The 27,391-nt window shown below is 43.4% G+C and overlaps 1 protein-coding gene across 1 annotated transcript; it reads right to left on the bottom strand.

The window, feature by feature from the left end:
- Window positions 1–21,320: 21,320 nt before the first annotated feature.
- On the bottom strand, window positions 21,321–25,960 carry LOC135554928 (uncharacterized). Its single transcript, XM_064987320.1, has 2 exons — window positions 24,811–25,960; window positions 21,321–21,506 (listed from the first exon to the last, which is right to left on the bottom strand). The coding sequence occupies exons 1-2, from the start codon at window positions 25,501–25,503 to the stop codon at window positions 21,321–21,323; spliced, it is 879 nt and encodes a 292-aa protein (XP_064843392.1). The 5' UTR covers window positions 25,504–25,960.
- Between the last annotated feature and the right edge of the window lie 1,431 nt (window positions 25,961–27,391).

Below are 27,391 nucleotides of genomic sequence, written 5' to 3'. Positions count from 1 at the left end.
ATTAATACCAAGTCTTTGATTACTGACGTTTTTAGAACATAAGAGAAAATTGATATTCCACTCCTTGTGAAGTTCTCTTTCTCCACAACATAATCAAGTGATACAGGGATGGGCAAATGTCTACTTTTCAATCGCACACAATACCGTCCTCCCTCGCTCCTGCTCTTTTGTAACAAGAGGTCTATACTGTTGAAATAGTCATGGTCTCCTGTGAGTAAGGTGAATGCTTTTCTGTGTTATGGACAGTGTGAACCATTGTTGCATGAGAGTAGCCCCGGGCAGTTTATTCTTCATAAGAAAAGTGAAGGTGAGAATGCAGTGGGAGATTGGTATATAAACAATATGGAGAGGAGTATAAGAAGAGGACTGTGCATTTCCAAGGCAAGTTTTGTAATTGGCAGAACACCGTAAGAACACAGAACACTGTAATTGGCAGAACACTGAAAGGTTTTTACTCCCTAGAGTATCTGTTGCTCAAATATGCTACCTGCCCTGTCTAAATACAGACATCTGCCTCGGAGATTCAGCATTACTGGAGCTCTTTCTACCTAAAAATCACAACCATTCCGGGTTTATACACCACAACATGATTCATTTACAATCACCGGCCTGTTGGTTTCATAGATTTGATAAAACTCTAAGTATATGGCTCTAACTCATAATGAAGGCCTTTAAAGATAAGCTACAGAAGGGTTAACAGTTATGTAGCTTTGCCATGTCTCTCTAAATGATTGTTGGCAAGTGTAGTTTCCAATTCCCAATAACTATGAAAAAAAATTGGGTTTCTGGGTAATTTTTTCAAAGCAGCTGTGCTCGTGTAACATCTACAGGGAAGGTTGGAAACGCATCAAAAACAGTCACGCCTTTACAGTAAATGCACCTTAGGATCAGAGCAGGCTGGATGGAGGAGCTGTAGGAGGACGGGCTCATTGTAATGACTGGAATGGAACGGTATAAAACACATCAAACATATGGAAACCACATGTTTGACATTGTTCCATTTATCCCAGGAAACATAATTGATGATTCTCAAATGCTGTAGTCATGACAATAAAAATATTGAATAATGAAGGCTCTGATATATACACCCTTGTGCTATATTTACAGCGTGAAATATAAGTCAAATGTTTAACATTGTGTAAGGAACTCATTTTACCACTATTGTTGAAAATCATGTTGTGCAGTGCTCCTTAGAAATGCAAGGGCTTTGACTGCAGTGGCACCTGAATGAAATGTGCTTGTTGGATCTATTTGATTATTGAGGGCTACATCAAGATAAACATATGCTGACTAGAATAATAATTATCCTGTCTGACCAAATACGCATCATTTGATGAAAATAAATATTTTGTCATACTGCTGCAAAGCCGAGATGTGATTGGAAGGAAAGGGCTGTCTGAGAAAAGGTTACTTCCAATTTACAAGCTTCGTTTTCCTGTATGGTTGTGACGGCTTCATATCGGGTATACACTACCTGTCAAAAGGTTTAGAACACCTACTCATTCATGGGTTTTTCTTATTTTCTTTTACTATTTTCTACATTGTAGAATAATAGTGAAGACATAAAAACTATGAAATAACACATATGGGATCATGTAGTAACCCAAAACAAATCAAACTATATTTTTGATTCTTCAAAGTAGCCACCCTTTGCCTCGATGACAGCTTTGCACACTCTTAGCATTCTCTAAACCAGCTTCACCTGGCCTTTAAAGGAAGAAGACCAAAGTGCAGCGTGGTGAGCGTACATTTCTCTTTTCATTTGGAAAAAAGACGCTGAACAAAACAATAAACACTACAAAAACAAACCGTGAAGCTAAAGGCTATGTGCCCTAAACAAAGTCAACTTCCCACAAAGAAAGAAGGGAAAGGGCTACCTAAGTATGGTTCCCAATTAGAGACAACGATAGACAGCTGTCCCTGATTGAGAACCATACTTGGCCAAAACATGGAAATACAAAATCATAGAAAAACAAAACATAGAATGCCCACCCCAAATCACACCCTGACCAAACCAAATAGAGACATTAAAAGGCTCTCTAAGGTCAGGGTGTGACAGGAAGGCTTTTACAACAGTCTTGAAGGAGTTCCCACATATGCTGAGCACTTGTTGGCTGCTTTTTGTTCCCGCTGCGGTCCGACTGATTCCAAACCATCTCAATTTGGTTGAGGTCGGAGTATTGTGGAGGCCAGGTCATCTGATGCAGCACTTCATCACTCTCCTTCTTGGTAAAATAGCCCTTACACAGCCTGGAGGTGTGTTGGGTTATTGTCCTGTTGAATAACAAACGATAGTCCCACTAAGCGCAAACCAGATGGGATAGCGTATCGATGCAGAATGTTGTAATAGACAGGCTGATTAAGTGTGCCTTGAATTCTAAATAAATCACAGACAGTGTCACCAGCAAAGCACCCCCACACCACAACACTTCTTCCTCCATGCTTTACGGTGCGAAATACATATGCGGAGATCATCCATTCACCCACACCCCATCTCACAAAGACACGGTGGTTGGAACCAAAAATGTCTAATTTGGGCTTTCCACTGGCCTAATGTCCATTGCTCGTGTTTCTTGGCCCAAGCAAGTCTCTTCTTATTATTGGTGTCCTTTAGCAGTGGTTTCTTTGCAGCAATTTGACCATGAAGGCCTGATTCACACAGACTGCTCTGAACAGTTGATGTTGAGATGTGTCTGTTAATTGAACTCTGTGAAGCATTTATTTGGGCTGCAATTTCTGATGCTGGCAACTCTAATGAACTTATCCTCTGCTGCAGAGGTAACTGTGGATCTTCCATTCCTGTGGTGGTCCTCATGAGAGCCAGTTTCACCAAAGCGGTTGATGGTTTTTGTGACTCCACTTGAAGATACTTTCAGTTCTTTAAGTTCTTCACTGACGTTCATGTGTTAAAGTAATAATGGACTGTTGTTTCTCTTTGCTTATGTAAGCTGCTCTTGCCATAATATGGACTTGGTCTTTTATTAAATAGGGATTAAGGTAGGGTATACCACCCCTACCTTATCACAACAACTGATTGGCTCAAACACACAAATTAACTTAAGGCACACCTGTTAATTGAAATGCATTACAGGTGACTACCTTGTGAAACTGATTGAGTAAATGCCAATAGTGTGCAAAGCTGTCATCAAGGCAAAGGGTGGTTATTTGAAGATTCTCAAATATAAAATATATTTTGATTTGTTTAACACTTTTTTTGGTTACTAAACTCAGCAAAAAAAGAAACATCCTCTACTGTCAACTGCGTTTATATTCAGCAAACTTAATATATGTAAATATTTGTATGAACATAACAAGATTCAACAGAAGACATAAACTGAACAAGTTACACAGACATGGAATAATGTGTCCCTGAACAAAGGGGGGGGGGTCAAAATCAGCATCTGGTGTGGGCACCAGCTGCATTAAGTACTGCAGTGCATCTCCTCCTCATGGACTGCACCAGATTTGCCAGGTCTTGCTGTGCGATGTTACCCCACTCTTCTACCAAGGCACCATGTCTGGCACCATGTCTGGTGAGGACCTGCCTTACAACAGGCCTACAAGCCCTCAGTCCAGCCTCTCTCAGCCTATTTTCCGGACAGTCTGAGCACTGATGGAGGGATTGTGGGTTCCTGGTGTAACTCGGGCAGTTGTTGTTGCCATCCTGTACCTGTCCCCCAGATGCGATGTTCGGATGTACCGACCCTGTGCAGGTGTTGTTACACATGGTCTGCCACTGTGAGGATGATCAGCTGTCTATCCTGTCTCCCTGTAGCGCTGTCTTAGGCGTCTCACAGTACAGACATTGCAATGTATTGCCCTGGCCACATCTGCAGTCCTCATGCCTCCTTACAGCATGCCTAAGGAACTTTCACGCGGATGAGCAGGGAACCTGGGCATCTTTATTTTGGTGTTTTTCAGAGTCAGTAGAAAGGCCTCTTTAGTGTCCTACGTTTTCATAACTGCCTACCATCTGTAAGCTGTTATTGTCTTAATGATTGTTCCACAGGTGCATGTTCATTAATTGTGTATGGTTCATTGAACACGCATGGAAAACAGTGTTTAAACCCTTTACAATGAAGGTCTGTGAAGTTATTGGGATTTTTATGAATTATCTTTAAAAGACACAGTCCTGAAAAAGGGACGTTTCTTTTTGTGCTGAGTTTACATGATTCCATATGTGTTTTTCATAGTTTAAATGTCTTCACTGTTATTTTACAATGTAGAAAATAAGATGCACAATGTCAAAGGTTCTGGACTGATATGACTGTCACTGTACACATCTACAAGGCATTTTCCAGGCACAATTAGCAAACCTCAATGACAAAATAAACCACTTGAGATTGAGCTTCTTGTTTGGAGGAAGTAGTCCTGTGAAAAGCAGGTCAGGATAAACAGGCTTTACTTACAAGCCTTTATGGGGTTACTGAAGCAGTTGATGAGTGACTCTGCACATGACTCTACATACAGTACACATCTTGCACAGACATACCATAAGGATCAGAGGATATGTGAAGGAACACTAGCTAAGCTATCCTACTGGGAATATTACATTTAATTAGTGTTCACACAGCCCATGTTTTGGAGAGAGATGGGAAAAAAACCTGGCTCGAGATATCCTTCCTCCCCATAATAAATCTGTCCACGTCTCCCATCCAAACAGCTCCAATATGCCAGGGAGAGAATTTACAGTGCATCTCTGATTTGTTTGCTGCTATTAATGGGGCAGTGAGGAAGGAAGTGGTCTGTGGCTGCCAGCGCAATATCTGACCTCTGAGAGTGCATTAAATCAAGCTATTAGGGGCCGCTGCAATAAAGTGGACAGCCAAGGAAGGCAGAGTGCTCTCTCCAAAACAAACATGCCTCAGCCAGACACAACACGAGGCTGGGATCACAACCTCAGACTGGGCTGATATGGTTTTATAGCGGGTGCCTTGGTGACAGTCAGTCAATCCAGTGGGTTGTCAGTTCTGGTCGGGTGCAAGCCAGATAGATGAACCAGCACAGCGGGCAGCATTGTAGAATGTTAAGAAATGAGTGGTTGATGCTGTGGCTAATAAGCCACGTGACATTATTAGGAAATATTCCTGTTCCTATTGAAGCCCTACTGGAACATGTTTCTGTATTAAAACATTTACTTTCCTTATAATAAAGAAATACATCATCATTGACAATTATTTTCATCTAGGAGGGGGTGAAGATGACTATTTGGTGTATCTTACACTTCGCCACATGCACAGGTCCACAGGCATTTTAAATAATTGTGTCTGTGCCATAGGAGGAAATAAATGACATTCATTATCACACCAGGACTGCTCTGGCGAGTTTCACAAATTGACAGACCATGTGGTGGACTTTGCTGTGTCTTTCAGACTCAGATAATGGACAAGTCTGCTCGAAAAAGGCCCTTGACTAGTGAAACAAAAGGAACTAAAAATCGGGGAATGCCAGGGCAATGTCTGACTCTGTGGGGCACCATTTATTTGAGTTGGAGGGCATGCCCTTTCAATGTCAAGGCTTGTCTGAACACTATACTGTTTTTCACTGATATTAATTACCATACTCCTGTATTACTCAGGCTAGTCTTTCTAAAGACGCTGTCGCAATAAGAAAAAGTTCTATTACCTACCTTCTCCTTTCCTGTTCAAACTTGTGAGGATATGGGAGGCATATCATTTTGACTTACACTGCAATAACCTAAACTCAACCTACACTTCAGCTGCAGTCTGACGGTGGCATGAGTGGACTGGTTTATGATAACCTGGATTTAAAGGGCCAATCCAGTCGTTTTTATCTCAATATTAAATCATTTCTGGGTAAAAATTAAGTACCTTACTGCGATTGTTTAAATGAAAATGGTCAAAAATAAACAATTTCGCAAGCGAGGGTTTTGCTAGGATTGTCTGGGAGTGGTTTGAGTGGGGGGGAAAGGGAGAGCAAGAAGCAGCATCCAGTATTTCAACCATATCTAAGGGCAATTTTACCAAAAAGTTCAGATATTTACAAATAAACTGGTGCACTCAGTCAAGCAAATCTATGATTCAATTGTGAATGGCGTTTACGGTGGAATTATTATGTATAAGAACTTTGCTATATCAGAATGTGAACAACTCATCAAAAGACTATGGGCAAATCACCTGTCAGAACAGTTTAGAGACACGGTGTGGCTAATCTCAGTGCGAAAGCTCCCGGTGAGAGCAGGATTCCAATGGAGCTGTTACGTTAAAACTAAAAAATGCCCAATGCCATCATGCACTGATGATGAAACACTTGAATACGGATAACCAGAATGTAGTAGAATGAAGACAATTGGGGAACTAATGCAGTTATCATTCAAGTTGAACCAAATGCCATACTGTATGAAAAATTCATGGAACATTTAATGAGATCTACAAAGATCTTTTCCGCTTCACAATATTTATAGTAAAGCGCACAAAAAAGCTACAAAACAAGAGATAATGCAAACTGTTTATATCTCATGAAAGGGAAAATAATCCATTGTAAATTCAAGACGGATCTTTTTTTTTTATCTGAGTGGGGGGGGGGACTGAAAAGGTTTGGAACTATCTTTATTTTAGTTATTTTATCTAATTTACCGCCTTGTGATGTCACCAGACTAGAGGTTGATTATGCTTTTTCAACGCCGATACCGATTATTGGAGGACCAAGAGAAGCCGATACCGGACAATCTTTATATATATATTTGTAATAATGACAATTACAACAATACTGAATGAACAAAGAACACTTATTTTAACTTAATATAATACATAACTAAAATCAATTTAGTCTCAAATTAATATTGAAACATGGTCAATTTGGTTTAAATAATGCAAAAACAGTGTTGGAGAAGAAGGTAAAAGGGCAATTATGTGCCATGTAAAAAAGTTAACGTTGAAGTTCCTTGCTCTGAACATGAGCACATATGAAAGTTGGTGGTTACTTTTAACATGCGTCTTCAATATTCCCAGTTAAGGTGTTTTAGGTTGTAGTTATTATATGAATTATAGGACTATTTCTCTCTATACCATATGTATTTCATATACCTTTGACTATTGGATGTTCTTATAGGCACTATAGTATTGCCAGCCTAATCTCGGGAGTTGATAGGCTTGAAGTCATAAACAGCGCTGTGCTTCAAGCACTGCGAAAATCTGCTGGCAAATGCAGGAAAGTGCTGTTTGAATGAATGCTTACGAGCCTGCTGCAACCTACCATCACTCAGTCAGACTCAGTCTCTTAATTATAATATAATAAACACACAGAAATATGAGCCTTTGGTCATTAATAATGGTCAAATCCATAAACTATCATTTCGAAAACAAAACGTTTATTCTTTCAGTGAAATACGGAACCGTTCCGTATGTTATCGAACGGGTGGCAACCCTAAGTCTAAATATTGGTGTTACATTGCACAACCTTCAATGTTATGTCATAATTATGTAAAATTCTGGTGAATTAATTACGGTCTTTGTTAGGAATAAATGGCCTGTCAACAGTTCGCAACGAGCTGGCGGCCCAAGCTGCTGCATATACCCTGACTCTGCTTGCACTGAACGCAAGTGACACAATTTCCCTAGTTAATATTGCCTGCTAACATAAATGTATTTTATCTACATATGCAGGTTTAAAAATATATACTTGTGTATTGATTTTAAGAAAGGCATTGATGTTTATGGTAAGGTACATTATTGCAACGATTGTGCTTTTTTTGCGAATATGCTTTTGTTAAATCATCACCTGTTTGACGAAGTTAACAGGCACCGCATTCATTATATGCAATGCAGAACAAGCTAGTTAACCTAGTAATATCATCAACAATGTGTAGTTAACTAGTGATTGTGTGAAGATTAATCTTATAAAAACAATCAGTTTAATGCTAGCAAGCAACTTACGTTGACTCCAATCAGCCACAAGGTCCTTTTGATGCTGCACTCGCACAACATAATCTGCCATAATCGGTGTCCAAAAAGGCAGATTTCCAATTGTTATGAAAACTTGATATCGTCCCTAATTATTCGGCCATGCTGATTAATTGGTCGACAACCCTACACAAGACAGTCCAAAACTGCATCCCACCAAAACTTCATGGGGATAGCCCCCTTTTTAAAATTTTTGCCTAAAATGACATACCCAAATCTAACTGCCTGTAGCTCAGGCCCTGAAGCAAGAATATGCATATTCTTGGTACCATTTGAAAGGAAACTTTGAAGTTTGTGGAAATGTGAATTGAATGTAGGAGAATATAACACAATAGATCTGGTAGAAGAAAATACAAAGAAAAAAACAGCAATTATTTTCTACCACTATCTTGAAATGCAAGAGAACGGTCCCAGTTCCAGCCATCACTCTGGTTGTAATTCCGATGGTGTTCACAAAATGGCAGCAGTATATGTGCAAAGTTTCATACTGATAACTTGAAGTATGAGTGAACTACATGACATTTAGTGTGAAGTCACCCAGGTACATTTGGGCAAATCGTGAAGGAGACATTTGCATTCATAATACATTTTCTGCAAGAATATCATCGAATCAGTATACTTGGACTTTGATTTAGCTTTTCCAGTATTAGTAGCCATATTATAAGTTCAACATTTGCAAAACAACCAGTTTTCATAACTTCGTAACTGTCACGACTTCCGTCGAAGTTGGCTCCCCTGCCTGTTCGGGCGGTGCTCGGCGGTCGTCGTCACCGTCCTACTAGTCACTACCGATCCCTTTTTTGTTTGTCTGTTGGTTTTGTTTTATTAGTTTCACCTGTGTGTATTTTAGTTTAATTAGCGTCCTTATATATAGTAGGTTGTCCCGCCCCTTGTTTTGTGCGGGATTGTTTTTTGTTACTCTGTTGTATGGTGGTTTTCGTGTATGTATTCTCTGGAATATTTTAGTCCTGTGTTTGGGCTGGTCAATTGTATGTGCCCTGTGTGTTGGCGTGACCGTTTTTGTGTCCCGGAGAATAAATTGACAATCTACTGAACCCTGCTCTCTGCGCCTGATTCTACCCACCACTCCTAGTAAATCGTGACAGAATCCCGCACTGGAACAATGGAATCAGCAGGAGCAGCCGCGTCTCCTCTCCCATCGATGGAGTAGAGGGTCCTCCATCACACCAGCGTGCTTCACAGGATTGGTTCGGCCATGGAACAAATGATGGAGAGGTTGGATCGATGGGAGAGGAGTGGCCTTCCCACCTCATCTCCAGCACCCCCTCCTTCAGCACCTCCTGTTCCTGCAACCACATCTGGCTCCGGGGCTCTTCGGCTGACGCTCCCACGGGAGTATGACGGAACGGCGGCTGGGTGCCAGGGTTTCCTTCTCCAACTGGAACTATACCTGGCTACTGGCGTCCTGCTCCCTCCGGAGAGGTGCGCGTGAGCGCCCTCGTCTCCTGCTTAACTGGGCGAGCCCTCAAGTGGGCCAACGCAGTGTGGAATGGTCCAGACTCGGCGAGGAATAATTACCCAGAGTTCACCAGCCGATTCCGAGCTGTGTTTGACCATCCACCAGAGGGTCGGGCGGCGGGTGAACGGCTGTTCCACCTGCGTCAGGAGACGAGGAGCGTACAGGACTTTGCTCTGGAGTTCAGGACCTTGGCCGCAGGAGCAGGGTGGAACGACAGGGCCTTGATAGATCATTTCCGATGCAGTCTCAGTGAGGACGTCCGCAGGGAGCTGGCATGTCGGGACACCACCTTCACACTGGATAAACTCATTGACTTGACTATCTGTCTCGACAACCTGCTGGCTGCCCGCGGGTGTTCGGATCAGGTCCTGTCGTTTCCACTTCCCAGCCCTCCTGCCCCTATCCCTATGGAATTAGGAGGGGCGGCTTCGAGGGTCACCGGAGGAGGAGTGTCCTCCTGCACCAGTTTTGGTCGACGAGGGCACACGGCCGAGCGGGGGTGGAGGAACTCGTCTGGGAGTCGGGAGGGCAGGCGGAGCACTACTCGATCAACCCAGGTGAGTAAGCACCAGACTCACCCAGAGCTTCCTGTCAGTCATATGTATGTGCTGACTTCTTTCCCTGGGTTTTTTCCCTCTCTACAGCATAAGGCGCTAGTCGATTCAGGCGCAGCTGGGAATTTCATGGATCGTGGGCTCACGTTAAGGCTAGGGATTCCCCTGGTGTCGTTAGACCTACATTTCCCCGTGCACTCCTTAGATAGCCGACCATTAGGGTCAGGAGTAGTTAGGGAGGCTACGGTGCCGCTGGACATGGTAACGCAGGGGGATCATAAGGAGCAGATTAGTCTGTTCCTTATAGATTCACCTGTTTTCCAGTGGTGTTGGGAATTCCCTGGCTAGCTCAACACAACCCGGTGATTTCCTGGCGACAGTGGGCTCTTAAGGGGTGGTCAGAGGAGTGTTCAGGTAGGTGTATAGGAGTTGCCGTTGGTGCGACTACGGTGGAGAGTCCAGACCAGGTTTCCACTGTGCGCATTCCCTCTGAATATGCCGATTTGGCTATCGCCTTCAGTAAAAAGAGGGCGACCCAATTACTACCGGAGGTTTATCTGGGGATTTGGTCAGGTGGCTGCTCCCATCACCTCACTGCTGAAGGGAGGACCGGTGCGCTTGCGTTGGTCAGTAGAGGCGGGCAGAGCTTTCAGTCGTTTGAAAGAGCTGTTCACCAATGTGCCCGTGTTGGCGCATCCGGACCCCTCTTTAGCGGTCATAGTGGAGGTGGATGCGTCCGAGGCGGGGGTCGGGGCCGTGCTGTCCCAGTGCTCAGGCGTGCCACCCAAGCTCTGCCCATGTGCTTTCTTTTCGAGCAAGCTCAGTCCAGCGGAGCGAAACTATGACGTGGGGGACCGGGAGTTGTTAGCTGTAGTCAAGGCTCTGAAGGTGTGGAGACATTCGCTTGAGGGGGAGAAACACCCTTTTCTCATCTGGACTGACCATCGTAATCTCGAGTATATCCGGGCAGCGAGGAGACTAAATCCACGTCAGGCTAGATGGGCCATGTTTTTTACCAGGTTTCGGTTTACCATCTCATACCGGCCAGGCTCCCAAAACACCAAAGCCGACGCGCTGTCCCGCCTCTATGATACTGAGGAGCGGTCCGTTGAGCCAACTCCCATCATTCCACCGTCATGTCTCGTGGCACCAGTGGTATGGGAGGAGGCCTCACGGTTAGAGCCGGCCCCCCCTAACTGTCCAGTGGGGACTCAGTACGTGCCGAGGGGGGTCCGGGATAAGCTGATCTGGTGGGCTCATACTCTCCCCTCCTCGGGTCATCCTGGCATCGAGAGGACAGTGCGGAGTCTTAGAGGGAGATACTGGTGGCCCACGCTGGCTAAAGACGTGAGATTTTATGTCTCCCCCTGCTCAGTGTGTGCTCAGAGCAAGGCTCCTCGGCACTTAGCGAGAGGGAAGTTACAACCCCTCCCCGTTCCACAACGGCCGTGGACACACTTATCGGTGGACCACTCCTAGTAAATCGTGACAGTAACTATGAATATTCTTATATTTTTTACCAAAAAGGAAAAGAAATGTTGTCGCAAAAGGTTGGCAGATACATTTTGCGACATATACAGGGTTTCCGGATACTACCGTAAAGGCCAGCTCATTGGCATGACGGCATCAATCTCTGACCAAATTTGGTGTCCTATAGGATATACTACACCCCTGATGATATAGTGAAGACTGGTTACATTCTAGGATGTCTGAGGAATACATACGAATGTGATTTGACTGGTTGAAACAACATTTAGGGTTAGACAGAGATGGCCGCCTCGCTTCGCATTCCTAGGAAACTATGCAGTTTTTTTTATTTTATTTTTTTACTTTTATTTCTTACATTAGTACCCCAGGTCATCTTAGGTTTCATTACATACAGTCGAGAAGAACTACTGAATATAAGAGCAGCGTCAACTCACCATCAGTACAACCAAGAATATGACTTTCGCGAAGCGGATCCTGTGTTCTGCCTTTCACCCAGGACAACGGAATGGATCCCAGCCGGCGACCCAAAAAACGACTCCGTAAAAGAGGGAAACGAGGCGGTCTTCTGGTCAGACACTGGAGACGGGCACATCGTGCACCACTCCCTAGCATTCTTCTCGCCAATGTCCAGTCTCTTGACAACAAGGTTGATGAAATCTGAGCAAGGGTAGCATTCCAGAGGGACATCAGAGACTGTAACGTTCTTTGCTTCACGGAAACATGGCTCACTGGAGAGACGCTATCGGAGTCGGTGCAGCCAGTTGGTTTCTCCAGGCATTGCGCCGACAGAAACAAACATCTTTCTGGTAAGAAGAGCGGCGGGGGTGTATGCCTTATGGCTAACGAGACGTGGTGTGATCACAGAAACATACAGGAACTCAAATCCTTCTGTTCACCTGATTTAGAATTCCTCACAATCAAATGTCGACCGCATTATCTACCAAGAGAATTCTCTTCGATTATAATCACAGCCGTATATATTCCCCCCCAAGCAGACACATCGATGGCTCTGAACGAACTTTATTTGACTCTTTGCAAACTGGAATCCATACATCCTGAGGCTGCATTCATTGTAGCTGGGGATTTTAACAAGGCTAATCTGAAAACAAGACTCCCTAAATTGTATCAGCATATCGATTGCGCAACCAGGGCTGGCAAAACCTTGGATCATTGTTATTCTAACTTCCGCAACGCATATAAGGCCCTGCCCCGCCCTCCTTTCGGAAAAGCTAACCACGACTCCATTTTGTTGATCCCTGCCTGTAGACAGAAACTAAAACAAGAAGCTCCCACGCTGAGGTCTGTCCAACGCTGGTCCGACAAAGCTGATTCCACACTCCAAGACTGCTTCCATCACGTGGACTGGGATATGTTTCGTATTGCGTCAGACAACAACATTGACGAATACGCTGATTCGGTGTGCGAGTTCATTAGAACGTGCGTTGAAGATGTCGTTCCCATAGCAACGATTAAAACATTCCCAAACCAGAAACCGTGGATTGATGGCAGCATTTGCGTGAAACTGAAAGCGCGAACCTCTGCTTTTAATCAGGGCAAGGTGACTGGAAAAATGACCGAATATAAACAGTGCAGCTATTCCCTCCGCAAGGCAATCAAACAAGCTAAGCGTCAGTATAGAGACAAAGTAGAATCTCAATTCAACGGCTCAGACACAAGAGGTATGTGGCAGGGTCTACAGTCAATCACGGACTACAAAAAGAAAACCACACCAGTCACGGACCAGGATGTCTTGCTCCCAGGCAGACTAAATAACTTTTTTTGCCTGCTTTGAGGACAATACAGTGCCACTGACACGGCCTGCAACGAAAACATGTGGACTCTCCTTCACTGCAGCCGAGGTGAGTAAAACATTTAAACGTGTTAACCCTCGCAAGGCTGCAGGCCCAGACGGCATCCCCAGCCGCGCCCTCAGAGCATGCACAGACCAGCTGTCTGGTGTGTTTACGGACATATTCAATCAATCCCTATCTCAGTCTGCTGTTCCCACATGTTTCAAGAGGGCCACCATTGTTCCTGTTCCCAAGAAAGCTAAGGTAACTGAGCTAAACGACTACCGCCCCGTAGCACTCACTTCCGTCATCATGAAGTGCTTTGAGAGACTAGTCAAGGACCATATCACCTCCACCCTACCTGACACCCTAGACCCACTCCAATTTGCTTACCGCCCAAATAGGTCCACAGACGATGCAATCTCAACCACACTGCACACTGCCCTAACCCATCTGGACAAGAGGAATACCTATGTGAGAATGCTGTTCATCGACTACAGCTCCGCATTTAACACCATAGTACCCTCCAAGCTCGTCATCAAGCTCGAAACCCTGGGTCTCGACCCCGCCCTGTGCAACTGGGTACTGGGCTGCCCCCAGGTGGTGAGGGTAGGCAACAACATCTCCACCCCGCTGATCCTCAACACTGGGGCCCCACAAGGGTGCGTTCTGAGCCCTCTCCTGTACTCCCTGTTCACCCACGACTGCGTGGCCACGCACGCCTCCAACTCAATCATCAAGTTTACGGACGACACAACAGGGTAGGCTTGATTACCAACAACGACAAGACGGCCTACAGGGAGGAGGTGAGGGCCCTCGGAGTGTGGTGTCAGGAAAATAACCTCACACTCAACGTCAACAAAACTAAGGAGATGATTGTGGACTTCAGGAAACAGCAGAGGGAACATCCCCTTATCCACATCGATGGAACAGTAGTGGAGAGGGTAGTACGTTTTAAGTTCCTCAGCATACACATCACAGACAAACTGAATTGGTCCACCCACACAGACAGCATCGTGAAGAAGGCGCAGCAGCGCCTCTTCAACCTCAGGAGGCTGAAGAAATTCGGCTTGTCACCAAAAGCACTCACAAACTTCTACAGATGCACAATCGAGAGCACCCTGGCGGGCTGTATCACCGCCTGGTACGGCAACTGCTCCGCCCACAACCGCAAGGCTCTCCAGAGGGTAGTGAGTTCTGCACAACACATCACCGGGGGAAAACTACCTGCCCTCCAGGACACCTACACCACCCGATGTTACAGGAAGGCCATAAAGATCATCAAGGACAACAACCACCCGAGCCACTGCCTGTTCACCCCGCTATCATCCAGAAGGCAAGGTCAGTACAGGTGCATCAAAGCTGGGACCGAGAGACTGAAAAACAGCTTCTATCTCAAGGCCATCAGACTGTTAAACAGCAACCACTAACATTGAGTGGCTGCTGCCAATATACTGACTCAACTCCAGCCACTTTAATAATGGGAATTGATGGGAAATGATGTAAAATATATCACTAGCCACTTTAAACAATGCTACCTAATATAATGTTTACATACCCTACATTATTCATCTCATATGTATACGTATATACTGTACTCTATATCATCTACTGCATCTTTATGTAATACATGTATCACTAGCCACTAACTATGCCACTTTGTTTACATACTCATCTCATATGTATATACTGTACTCGATACCATCTACTGTATCTTGCCTATGCTGCTCTGTACCATCACTCATTCATATATCTTTATGTACATATTCTTTATCCCCTTACACTTGTGTGTATAAGACAGTAGTTTTGGAATTGTTAGTCAGATTACTTGTTGGTTATTACTGCATTGTCGGAACTAGAAGCACAAGCATTTCGCTACACTCGCATTAACATCTGCTAACCATGTGTATGTGACAAATAAAATTTGATTTGATTTGATTTTCACAGATTCCTTTCTTTGTAAATTGAACGAGTGGAAATACAAAATCGATTGTGCATGCTATATGGACCTTTTTAGGATATGAAAAAGGATTTTATCTAACAAAATTACACTTCATGTTATCTCTGGGACCCTTTGGATGATGAATCAGAGCAAGATTTCAGAACGTAAGTACACACTTCACCTTCAGAGATGAATTTCTCAAACTTATCGCAGTGAAAAAAGTGTTTTGTTGTTAGGAGCTCTTCTCAAACAATAGCATGGCATTTTTAGCAGTAATAGCTGCTGTAAATTGGACAGTGCAATTATATTAACAAGAATTTAAGCTTTCAGCCAGTATAAGACACTAATATAAAAACTGACATTTGTTGTTTCTCTAAAATCTGCTATCGTGACACAAGGCGCTGTATGATTTACAACTGTCCTGTTGATGGAACGCCTATCCCTATTAAAGGGCATTATCATCATATTCACAATTTCACAATTTCAACCTCATAGTGTGGAAATGTATATAAAAACATAAGAAAATCACACTTTTGACTGCACTGGCCTTTAAGAGTGTTAGTCTCTTCATCTATGGGTGGTGCCGTGGAATGTCTAGGGCCTTTTTGGTTTGGCTTTGGACATTCACTCGTCTCAAACGAAACAAAAACACACACCCCTCTCACAGCTTTAGAGTTGGGTTAGCCCAATAGACAGGTGAGAGGGAAAGTGATCATATTACACCTGGGGTAGCCTATAAGAGAAAATGCCTCAGTCCTAAAAATGTACTTCAATAACATCCACTAGAATGCAGACCGACCCATCAATCAGCCAATGGCCGACTGAGTGAACTAACCAAACACAGCTTCTTTGTTTTGATCGGATTCCGCCGTGAGCAACCATCAGTGGTTTGTATGCAGTTTTCAGTGTTTTACACTGTCTTGCCACCACAAAACAGAAATCTACTGAAAGGAAAATCATCTAATGGGTATATTTGTGCAGATCCATCTGTGTGGAGGGAAGGAGCCAGCTAAGTGAGTCCCAACTATTAAATAGCATGAAGAAACATGCAACATCAGTAGCAAGGCAAATTAAACTATCTGTTATTAAACACAAGGAGTAAAATTCCTTCCTCTGGCATCACACTGTTGGTTAACTAATTATTATGCCACATTAATTTTGAAACCCTGAAGCGTTTGTTGAGTTTACCCAAGGTGCAGTGAGTACGTGTTTAGCCCTGTAAAAAGTGGGTTTATTACAAAACAGATCTAACAGCGAGTGATTCAGCGTGAGGCTGAGACGACGCAGAGCCAGAGGCTACTGGGATTGCTTCATTTATATTCCACTGATTGCATCAGAAAATTGTAAGACTGTTAATTGGAGACAATGTGGCCAGAAACAGATATGGAAAGACATGTGACTACAACAATGGCATCAAAGATAATATTTAGCTAAAAGCCTGTGTTAATGGTGACAGCAACAACCCTACCAAGCTGTTCTACAGAATTATATACCTTTAATCATTAGGAAAATACTTGCCCTCACAACTTTCCCCTCAAAAAAACTTCAGTCGTGTTAGATATGCCTAATTGACCTTCCGTTGGTACGTCAACGTTTCGAATCCAGAAGCAATTGTTATTGCAAATGCTCCCTTGCATCCATCTGAGGACATGTTGACAAAGCCTTCATTTATGACCGATTCCCCAGCCCAGCGAGCATGGCCCCAGCGTGACGTTGATTAGGTGGCTTGTACGAAATAAGCTTGAGAGGCCCATTTCACCGCAAACCTGTATTCATTTAGTTCTGCAGATTTATACTGGCCTGCTATCTCGGCAAGAAAATCCAGCATGACATGAGAGTGAAATTTGCCCTTTTGAAAAGAGGGTTAATCTTTCTTTCTTTCCCACTGCAACCTCAATCTCACTGTGGCCAGCATGCCTCCAATGATCTGGGGGCCACAGCCAGTAAATTAAATTAAATAAACCCATTAGTTACAGCACTGTTACCTTCTCACCTCTGCCCAGATGCGCTTTCATGGTAAGTTGTCCCATCATTAAAAAAAACAAGGGACTCGGCATAGGATTGTGATGCCAAAGTCACCTTGACTCCAAAGACAGGGTGGTCCGTCCTCATTGTTCATCACAAAGATCAATTAAAATAGCCTGTTTTGCAATGCAGCACGAGCCCAATATGTTCCGCAGGTGTCTGAAGGTAAATGTATGCTTACTTAAAAATCAATTCATACTTCACTTTCTCCCTCCTCGAGTCGTGCAGATGTGAAACAAACTGGAGGTCGATGGGAGTGGAAGGCGACCGTGAGCAGAGTCATCCCAGGCATACTGAAAATGAATGGGATGAATAACCAAGTGTAGCTCACATATCTAAAGATAAACCTCAGACAAAAAGAGAGTCTAATCCTGCTATAGCCCTGGGTATGGGTTAGCATGTTTTCACTCCTATCTTTTCTTGATGCTCTGAAACATCTTGTGAAAATGGCAGGGTAGCCTCGTGGTTAGAGCATTGGACTAGTAACCGAAAGGTTGCAAGTTCAAATCCCCAAGCTGACAATTCACTGAAAATAAGAATTTGTTCTTAACTTACTTGCCTAATAAAATATTTAATAAATATATATATACTGTAACTACAGTTTGGTATCTATCTTTATTTGGAACAATACAAAGCTTCATAGCTAAATTCGGACATTCAAAAGAAAAACAAAACCATGGGGAAACGTGATTGTACCTGTGATGTCTGACTGTGTACCCCTTTGTACTTACCCCCATACATGAAGGATTACGGGATATGTCACTTTTGTTTTAAACACACACGCATCTTTGACATGATTGCACTGAAACACATTTCCTCGTGTGTCACCCTGCACATGTGTGTGTGTGGCTGAGCATGTTAAAGGCATAAAGAAAAACTATCAGCCACATTAACTAAGAGTTGGCTTCACATGGTTGGGAGGAGCTAATGGCCCCATTAAAACAGGAAGAGCACGTTAACTTGCAACTAAATCTGTAATGCCAATAATCCAAATTATCCAGGAAAAACAATCACCTTCTTATACACCAATTAGTAATTAGCATAATCCCTAAAAGAATCCTATTGCATTTCATCAGTTTAGTCTAAGTCTCAAAGGAGCTTGGCACAATGCCACAGCCTCTATATAAAAATCACTTCCACCAGCCTATACAGAGAATAGAGGACAGTATTCTCATGGTGGAGGTCTGATTGATAAAGTTTTCTTGATGCAGATGGTTGAAACTCGAAAACCTAAATGCTTATAAACGGGTTTCAATAAACACAACTCCCAATGAAGATTTCCTACTTGAAAAGCCCAATCAACACAGAAAGGGAAAGGGGATACCTAGTCAGTTGTACAACTGAATGCATTCAACTGAAATGTGTCTTCCGCATTTAACCCAGCCCCTCTGAATCAGAATACCATCTCAATGTAAGGACTGTGTTGTGCGTAGTTTACACGTCTAATACTCAGCTCTTTCATTGTTTCACACTGTGCTAAAATATTCTAGCGGAATACCCCATGGTGATTTCAGGCAAAGAAAGAGCATGAATAAATAAACAACTTAAAGCGATGAGAAACTTCAAAGGCAATGGGACAATCGCAGCAAACAAGCTCCTGGAAGCCAATGAATTTCTTTGTTTGTGACAGTGACTCAGGGGTATAAACAGAGGAATTAGCTCACACCTCCGGAGTCTCAGCACATCACACTGCCATAATTGAATTAAGCCTGTCAATATTGTTGTGAGCTGTGGATGGCGTCAGTGGCGCGAGGTGCATGTGAGCTGACAGGATACATGTGTATTTCTATAGCTAGAACTGCCTTTTCATTATGCTCTGCTCTTTGGCAAGTCCTTGAAAAAAAAGGCGATTGCTTTCCATGTCATCCCAGACTATATCTCAAGCTAATTCCTACATCTTGATACAGCCAAGCTGATGTATTTCCTATGAATAAACTCTGTGTGTAACATGTCATGGGCATGCAGGCGGAATAATGCTACTGGTGGAGCGTGGAGGGAGAAGTTATGATTTCCACTCTCCCCATATCCCTCTGCTTAACACACTCCTGGAGTAGATGTCAGGTCACAGCCACATATTTGAAACATGCTCCCAACAGCCCTTGCGTGACGTCTTGGCTCCATGGCCAGCCCTGTCAGAGAGAATCCTGCTCTGACTGAACCAATGCATCAGCTTGCTTTTGGGTTTGTGTCATGAGACTGCATCACTCACAACCGATAAGGGGCATGTATGCACAGCACCAAGTGCTCCAGGAGAAGCTAAAGGAGAATTGGAATCTTGACAAGTATGATTGACATGCTTATTTGTCCCAAAAGGAAGTATTATTCAGAGAGATTTAAAGGCGGCTGTAAAGCAGCATTCTTGCCGAATGGAATCATTGTTCCTTCTGACTAGAAGCACATCACGGCAATTCTGCGGCAAGTAAATAATCCCTGGGAGATAGGAATCCTTTCAAGCTTAAAATGACTTGTGCTTATACTTTATTTTTGGTCCAAAATAAATCACTTAACAGGCGAGACTGGGGCTGTCATTTTCAGGCAATCCATCTATGACATGGAACTGAAATAGGGGGCTAAGAATTCCCTGTTTTCCCATTGGCGGTGAAATGGAGAAGAATGCAAGGCAGAATTCCATCCAGTTCTATTTTGACAGACACAAACCTAAAGGGAGGCTGAGCCTTGATGGCAACCATGCCCCATTGCCAATTCATTGTGTTGGCAAATTGAATCAGCAAATTAAATTCTAAGCTCAAGTAAAGTCAACTTTACTGGAATTGGAGAATGATCACTTTAGGTGTTTGGGTGTAGCTTTGTCCATGACACGGAATAGGAAATGAATGTTAAAGAGAGAGGGTAAGGTATTGCATGTGAATAGCAAGAAGGAGCTGGGGTAGAATGAAATTGTCTGCACTAACCCACTGCCAGAGTGATTTGTTCTCTCTCTAAGCCACAAAGGATGCAGCAGTGTTACGTCTTTCATAATTCTAGTGTCACAATAAAAATAGACTAAGATAACCCCCCAAGGCTGACCCTAGAGTAACACAAGACAAATTGAATCCACATTCTCCCAACACAAAACACTGATTCCATTGCAGAAAAAAAAACATTTTCCCAGGCAGTGCAATGCTGTGTGGATGGTGTTCATGACTAGACTTATCTTGATAATACCTGCTGATATGGTTGAACTGGAAAGATAAAGTGCTGTGAATTGTTCCCACAGTATCCCTGTAGAGACACATACACATAGGATAGCTATACACAAACCTAAATATCTAGCTAGTAGACATTTCACTAGCAAACTTGTAACAGGTATCTTGCATGTGATAATACACTAGAGTAAACGGCTACACAAACCTGCCATTCATAGTTGTAGGAACTTGCTACAGAGTGAGTTACATCAGGCTATTTAAGTGTGATCCAGTATCCATATTTATCCAGACTGACAGTAATTGGTGGTGCAGCAATCTGAAGGTTCTGATTATTCTCCTTCATAAAGTCATGTTTAACAGCCAGACAGAGATGACACAAAGGCTTTCTGGCAGGAAGGTGTCGTCTGTGTCATAGCGCTGTGCCATGTCTGCATCCAGTCAAAGGCGCTGGAACGGGAAATAAATATGTTTCTGTTGTGGAAGCTGGTGGAATCTCTGGGCTCTGTGGTGCTTGGGAGTTTAATCAAGTGGAAAAGGGGAGGGGGGATGTTGAGACCAACCTGACTGCAGTGGTCCACTCTCTTGACAGGCACTGGGGCATGCTGCTAATTAAAAAGTTTAATTCCACGACTGCCGCGTTGGCATCCCAGTACCCAGAGGTGCGTCCTTGCGAGCCTTGGCGCCATCTTATCAGGCACAGACAGATTCCGGCTTGCCGGGGAGGAGCGGAGGACGTGGAGGAGCTGCAGCAGCAGCAACACAGGCCCAGCTGGAAGATGGAGGGGATGGCATCCAGCCTGCTGCTCAGGGATCAGGCCCACCTCCCTCCATCCCATCTCCCCGCCGACTGGAGTCACGGGCCCCTAGTCTGGTGGCAAGACTCAGGGAGCTGAGCCGTGGAGCTGCATGCTGAGGTGGGAGCGGAGGGGTAAACAAGGGATAAACACAGGATTTAGACTCTCTGATGCTATTCTCAGCAGTAGATCGCTGTCTCCGACACACAATTCCTGTCAGAGGGTCCTGTCTTACCACACTGAAGGGTGCGGATAAACCTGGGGCTGGAATTCATGCTATTCTCCTCAGAGTCCCCCCGGGCCTGCAGCAGTGCAAAGACATGGTGCTCTGACATGGTCTCTACACTACTAGCATTTTGTATTTCCTGAAAAAGAAGAAGCAGCAAACTGGAAATTCTTTCGTTAAGCTTTTTCCACCATTCAGTGGGAAACAGAGCCTTCGATGAAAAAGTAGATAAAAGAATGAGAGCACTTCATTGCAAGGCCTTGGCAGAGCGTAGAGCCTGCACTGTGTGGGCTTCTGAGCTGTGTAGGTCCCTATTGATCAGAATGCATTACAATTCACACAAAGAGAGAAAGTCCTTGGTGATGGCAAGGTTGATTCTTTGGCATCTTATTTAAAGGCCACCTCATATAAAAGCCAGCAGGCAGCAACCAAGACCTCCGCCTGAGGTGAAATAGCTTGGGGAAGGAGAGCACGTTCAGAACAAGCGCCACTGTAAATTAACATTATTGTTTGTCACACTGTGCAACACAGGGCCATTGCCTTGCAAAGGTACAAAACAGCTCAAAGGATTTACAGTCACATTGCCTCAGCTTTTATCGCTTACAAGGCTTACAAAGTGTCATTCTCCCAACACAATGATAAGGGGCTCGGAGACCTCAGGGCTGCTTCAGAGCTATGCATCTCATTGACAACTCACACAATATGATCAGCATAGTAGTACAACCCAAATGATCTTCCTGGAAAATCAACTGTAACACAAGCAATAGAGTTGTTCCTAAATATCAGCTCAATGGATCGTTTGCTGTTTTGCAGCACCTATTTAAACCCGAGATAGGCTTCCAGGCAACGGCGTGATTCTTCTAATGATGGTATAGCTATTATGACCCGACACACAGAAAGAATGACCTGCTGGTTAAAGACTATAGCTTCTCCTCAAAAGGGGTAAGGAGTATAACAGGGCATAAGGTCCTCCCCGACAAGCCTTTTAAACACTGTGTAACCTGGGTAAAACAGATGTCACCGAGGTGCTGCATCATATTTAATGAACAAGTAGATGAACTTACTCCTTGTGAATTATATGCCCAACGGATGGGGTATAAAAATATGTTTTCACTTGATATTTTCTACCAGATGAATTCTGTATGCGTACCGGGATTCTGGAGCACCTTATAACTGTGGCAAGCACAGAATAGCTCTCTCAGTGCACACCTCTTCAGGCTCTGCATTTGTACGGGATTCTTTTAAATCTTTTACAACAGTACCACATTCATCCTCTGCCAGTGTCTAACTCTCCAAGCCATCACAAAGTATGAAACGAGCCACCGCTGCACAACCAAATTGATTCAGTGTGTTTGACAACATTATTGGACTCAACCTCCTAAGCCAATGTTATATTGGCGTAATCATGATTTCAGTCATAGGATTAGGCACACTGCCTACACAGCAGGCCTGCACACAGACGTAACGTAGTATATTTTTTTACACAGCAAAAACACCACAAAAATGACATGCTTTGTCTGTAGCATCAGGACGTGGGCAGATCACATAGCTCTGAGTGTAACCTTTTTTCCCTTGTCACACTACAACACTGTTCAAATTTGGCAGACAGAATAGACACATTGCTATATCTTCCCTATGGGTGTAAAAAACACAGCTACCCGATAGTTACATTTCTGCATACGTCATCCTGAGGTTAACATTACTCAGAGGACGTAACGCGGAAATAAATGTTAAGAGCGCTTAAGGGATTTAGTTTGCCTCAGGGGCACTAAAACATACAAGCACACTTTGGTGTTATTTATGTAAGCCTGTCATCTTGTCGTCTAATGAGCCTGACACCGAAAGCGTAATGAAACGTCTCACATTAACATGGGCTAAATGAACAGCCAACAGCCGAGGACAGAGGAGAGCATAGCTCCCATCCACACTGCAATGAGTTGAGGCAGATGGTCCCCTGTATACCAAAGCCCCGAGACACTGTACTAGACTGGGTTCACAGGCACAGCAACTCATCCCTCTGGGCACAAGCACAGAGTCAGGGACTCCTGTGTACTACTGGCTGGCTTCATTTTCATTCTCTGCTCATTGAGTCCATTTGAAATCCAGCATTCCCCTGGTTGGTCAGACCATCATCTTGCTAGATGCCGGCGCCTTATTGAGCGAGTGCCACTGTCAAACGGAGGGACGGAAGAACCCTCGAACAGACTGTGGTTCAATGCCATGATTGCTTATATTTTAATAAACAGAACAATAATCACAAAGGAGGCAGTGAGATGTGCAGTGTTGGAAAACAAAGAAAAAACATGACTGGGTGATGAACCTGACTGGGGGAATCTTTACCTTGAATGTAATTGCATGTGAGAAGACATGGTTGGCACAACACTCAGGATCAGCAGAGAAACATCTGGATTAGCTGATCAAAATGATGATCTCTCTACCCCCGTGCAGTCATACAGCAAAAGCCTGGCAATATGGCTTTTAGATAGATAGACTTAAATAGGCCTTTAGCTACATGCATTTGGTTTCAGCTCTGTGTCAGATTAAATAGCTTTAAAATGACCACTTTTTCACAATTCCTACAATATACACTGAATCAGATATGGATCTTGGTGAGCGCGGAATGTTTTCATTTTGTTATCAAGCTACCAGAATTGTTCCTGCAATGGTGGACATTGCAAGGCATTTGCTAAATAAACGCAATATTGGGAACTAGCGATTATCAGATGGAAATAAACAAGGAAATACATTTTGTCTAAATGAGGCAAGATTGTCTATATTTGTGACACTATCAGAACATATGGTACAGTATGAATAATAACTGGACATCATATTCCGAACACAGAGTACACTGCTAAGGTACCAGGCCTGTTGCACAGGGGCAGTTCTGAACACTGTAGAAAGGTAATACCACAACTGTAGGTGGGATCTGAGTATTATTCCAATGAATGCACTCGCATGAACATCTGTTCGACTGAATAGGTTGGCTATTGCTGCATGCTATGTTCATATACATGCACGCTATGATAAAACATTGTATATTATTGCAAAACTATGTTCACTCTACTTCAGAAGCAAGATAAAGGTGTAGTGCATAAAGGCTACTTTGTTCCCTAGGTGTGGTTTCTAAGTGATATGAATATTTTAGTTTATCATCCAAATCAGTCTAGCTCTCATTTTGATGCAGTGGAATGGATAGAAAAATGAGGCTACCTGATCAACTGTTTTGTATCATTGGATGTAAAACAAGTGGGGGATATTTTACTAGACTAGAAACATGCTTAAGCAGAATTACTTGGCAGATATCCAATCTAATAGGTAGGCAATTTTTCATCAGAGTTGTTCTTTTTATTATGATTATAATAAATAATTGCATTGATAGTGGTATAGGTATTATTAGATATAATCTAATGCATTTAAAATATGAACCAATCGAGGCTATCTACCAACACATGGTTTATGTTATGTGGGGTAATGAGACCTCTGAACCAGATAGGGTTATTAAGTGAGAGTGGATGCGCGCACCTGTACCAATCCAGCCCTTTCTCGTAGTTCCTGTCGAAGAAATGTGGCTCATTCCCAACGGCTCTGATATCGGGATGGACCCTCAAAGCTTCGAGCAGAGCCCTGGTACCTCCTTTCTTCACCCCAATTATAATGGCTTGGGGTAATTTTTTCACCCCATAATCCGAGGTGCAGTTCACCCTGAGTTCGTTGTCCGTGGTGCTGAATTCCTGGTGCTCCCTCTCCAGAGCGGGAGATTGATAAACCGCGGCAGTTTTAGTTGGAGCCGCCTGATTCCGAACCCAATCCAATGTTCTTTGTTCGGTCTCCACATTATCTTTGACGGTGGAAATTGCAACCGTTTTCTCGGCAGCAGTCACCTCTATCAGCTCCTCGTCCAAATAGCCCTGGGGTGAAGTGGAATAAAGTTTATCCCTTAATGTTACGAAAGTTGTCTCCTCCGTTACCAGCCTCCCTTGGTACACGTAGTTCTCTTGCAAGGGGAACTGTAACGAGTTGTAACAGCTCATCAGGCTATAGAACAAGTAGGTGACAGAAAGGGAGAGGGTGAACATGAATAAAATTTTCCGGGGCACTTTAGAGGTAAAAACCGAAGTGCTGGACCAAAATGCCATCTCTGATAGCAGTGATCCTCTCAAAGAAGTGGCCAGACATGTTTCCACCCCAATACTTGCATGGACACTCAACAACAATAATCTGTCACTATGAGCACAGCTCCATTTGAAAATGTGAGTAGCTGAACCACTCCAGCATACCCCTAATTCGCATGGTTATAAGGATACAGGAAATAGATCGTTAAAATTCCGAAAGAATATCGCGTCCCTTTTTTGAGTATCCTATCGATTTCTTATTCCAACGCTGACAGCCAATGTCACCATTTATTGGACTGAATTTGCAGATTAGCAAGCCTGCGGTCTGGCGTCCTTCCAAATGAGCAGCCTGGTTTGAAATGTGCAGAATGTGATGGACGAAGTCTTGGCATTTTACGGAAAAAGAAAAAAGGGAACGCCAAAGTGTTTGAAGTAGTGTGCAAAGCACGTCTTCATCCCGACACACTGGCGGCCAATTACAAATCCGGTGGATCTTCCCAACAAGGGTGAAAAAACTGCCACACATTGGTCCTCTCACTGTTAACTTTGTGCAGTAGAAAGTGAACAACCTTTGCATAAATATTAATTGACTGCGCTCTCTCAGTGGCTAGGAATGTTGCTTGCTGTCCTAATGCCTTCTGTTGATTGGTAGATACGATGTGCGCATCAACTCTGTGAGCTCACCCGCACGGAAGCACTATTATATTAGTAGGAGCACCACAAACTCAGTAAGTGAACACCCACTTTTCGCAATCGGTGCCAGAGTGTAGGAAACCCAATGAGACGTCAGATACGACAGGCAGATAACACTGAGATTGCATTGGGAAGGCGGGATGACTATTCCTCCTCTCCTTTTTCTATGCCTTATTATCGGCAAAGATGTTGCTGGATGAATGTAAGGGTGAGTAGGGAAAAGTAGAAAGCGGTGTTTTGCCCTGTATGCACTTAATGATAAGATAATTTGCTCAACTAATGTAGGCTACATCTGAATTTCCTCCAATTATTTACTGAATAAAATGTGTTATAATTATAATAATAGTAATTATTATTATTATTATTATTATTATTATTATTATATGACTACTACTAAATAATTATTATACAAGCAGCTCATGGCTGCTCCCTACTGGTGTTCTCTGGAACATTGCAATAGTTGTAACCGTGATCTTGGGAGATTTTACACAAGAAGGTAGGATGGATGGTTGGAGAATAGATCAATCCTTTTTTCGATGTAAATTATGTGTGATGAAAATCGTCATTTCACTCCACCAATTCATATCACAGAGGTTGTTGCTTCTCATGCATGCTGGTCTGATACAAAGGAGGGGCACATGACATTGCTATGGACTGCATTGTAAGTGAGCTGGAACGGACACTAGTCTGTGTAGCCTTACTGAGGCATTTTGCATTGAAGATGCTTATGTAGGGAGAACATATCTATACCACATTTATTACACAAGGTGACAGTCAGTATTGTTCTCTGAATTTAAAAATGTTGACAAATTTGACTTATGCCCTTTTGGGAGGTAAAGTAAGAGATTCTAGATTGTGAGCCACTGAGATATGTCTCCTTTTATTAGAGAGTCTCATTCATCATACTCCTCAAACACACCAGAAATATCTGCACCACAGCAATGCCTGGACAACAATAAATGGAGGGCTCATTGCTCTCAAAGCAGAATGACAGGGTCATCTTATAGTATTAGCATCTGAAAGTATGAGAGAATGCTTATTTGGCCAAATTTCTCTTCCCATCACATCTCTAAGATTGTGTAACCAGCAGTTTGGCAAATCAAACAGTGGCTGAAATGACTGAGCAAGGAGTAAAAAAGGTGAGACCAAAGATATTTTATTGCCAAAACGCAATAATCCTAGAGTAGTGAACAAAAAATCAAAGTGCAGCTCTTTTGCG

This window comes from Oncorhynchus masou, chromosome 15, assembly GCF_036934945.1.
Source record: "Oncorhynchus masou masou isolate Uvic2021 chromosome 15, UVic_Omas_1.1, whole genome shotgun sequence".
NCBI classification, from domain to species: domain Eukaryota; kingdom Metazoa; phylum Chordata; class Actinopteri; order Salmoniformes; family Salmonidae; genus Oncorhynchus; species Oncorhynchus masou.
This window is presented reverse-complemented; position numbering and strand designations above follow the sequence as displayed.

Coding starts and splice junctions, on each gene's coding strand:
- LOC135554928 (XM_064987320.1), bottom strand. CDS start 25,503: ATGGCATTTTGGTCCAGCACTTCGGTTTTTACCTCTAAAGTGCCCCGG. Junction 21,507..24,810: donor ATAACATAAACCATGTGTTG/GTAGATAGCCTC, acceptor CTTCTTTTTCAG/GAAATACAAAATGCTAGTAG.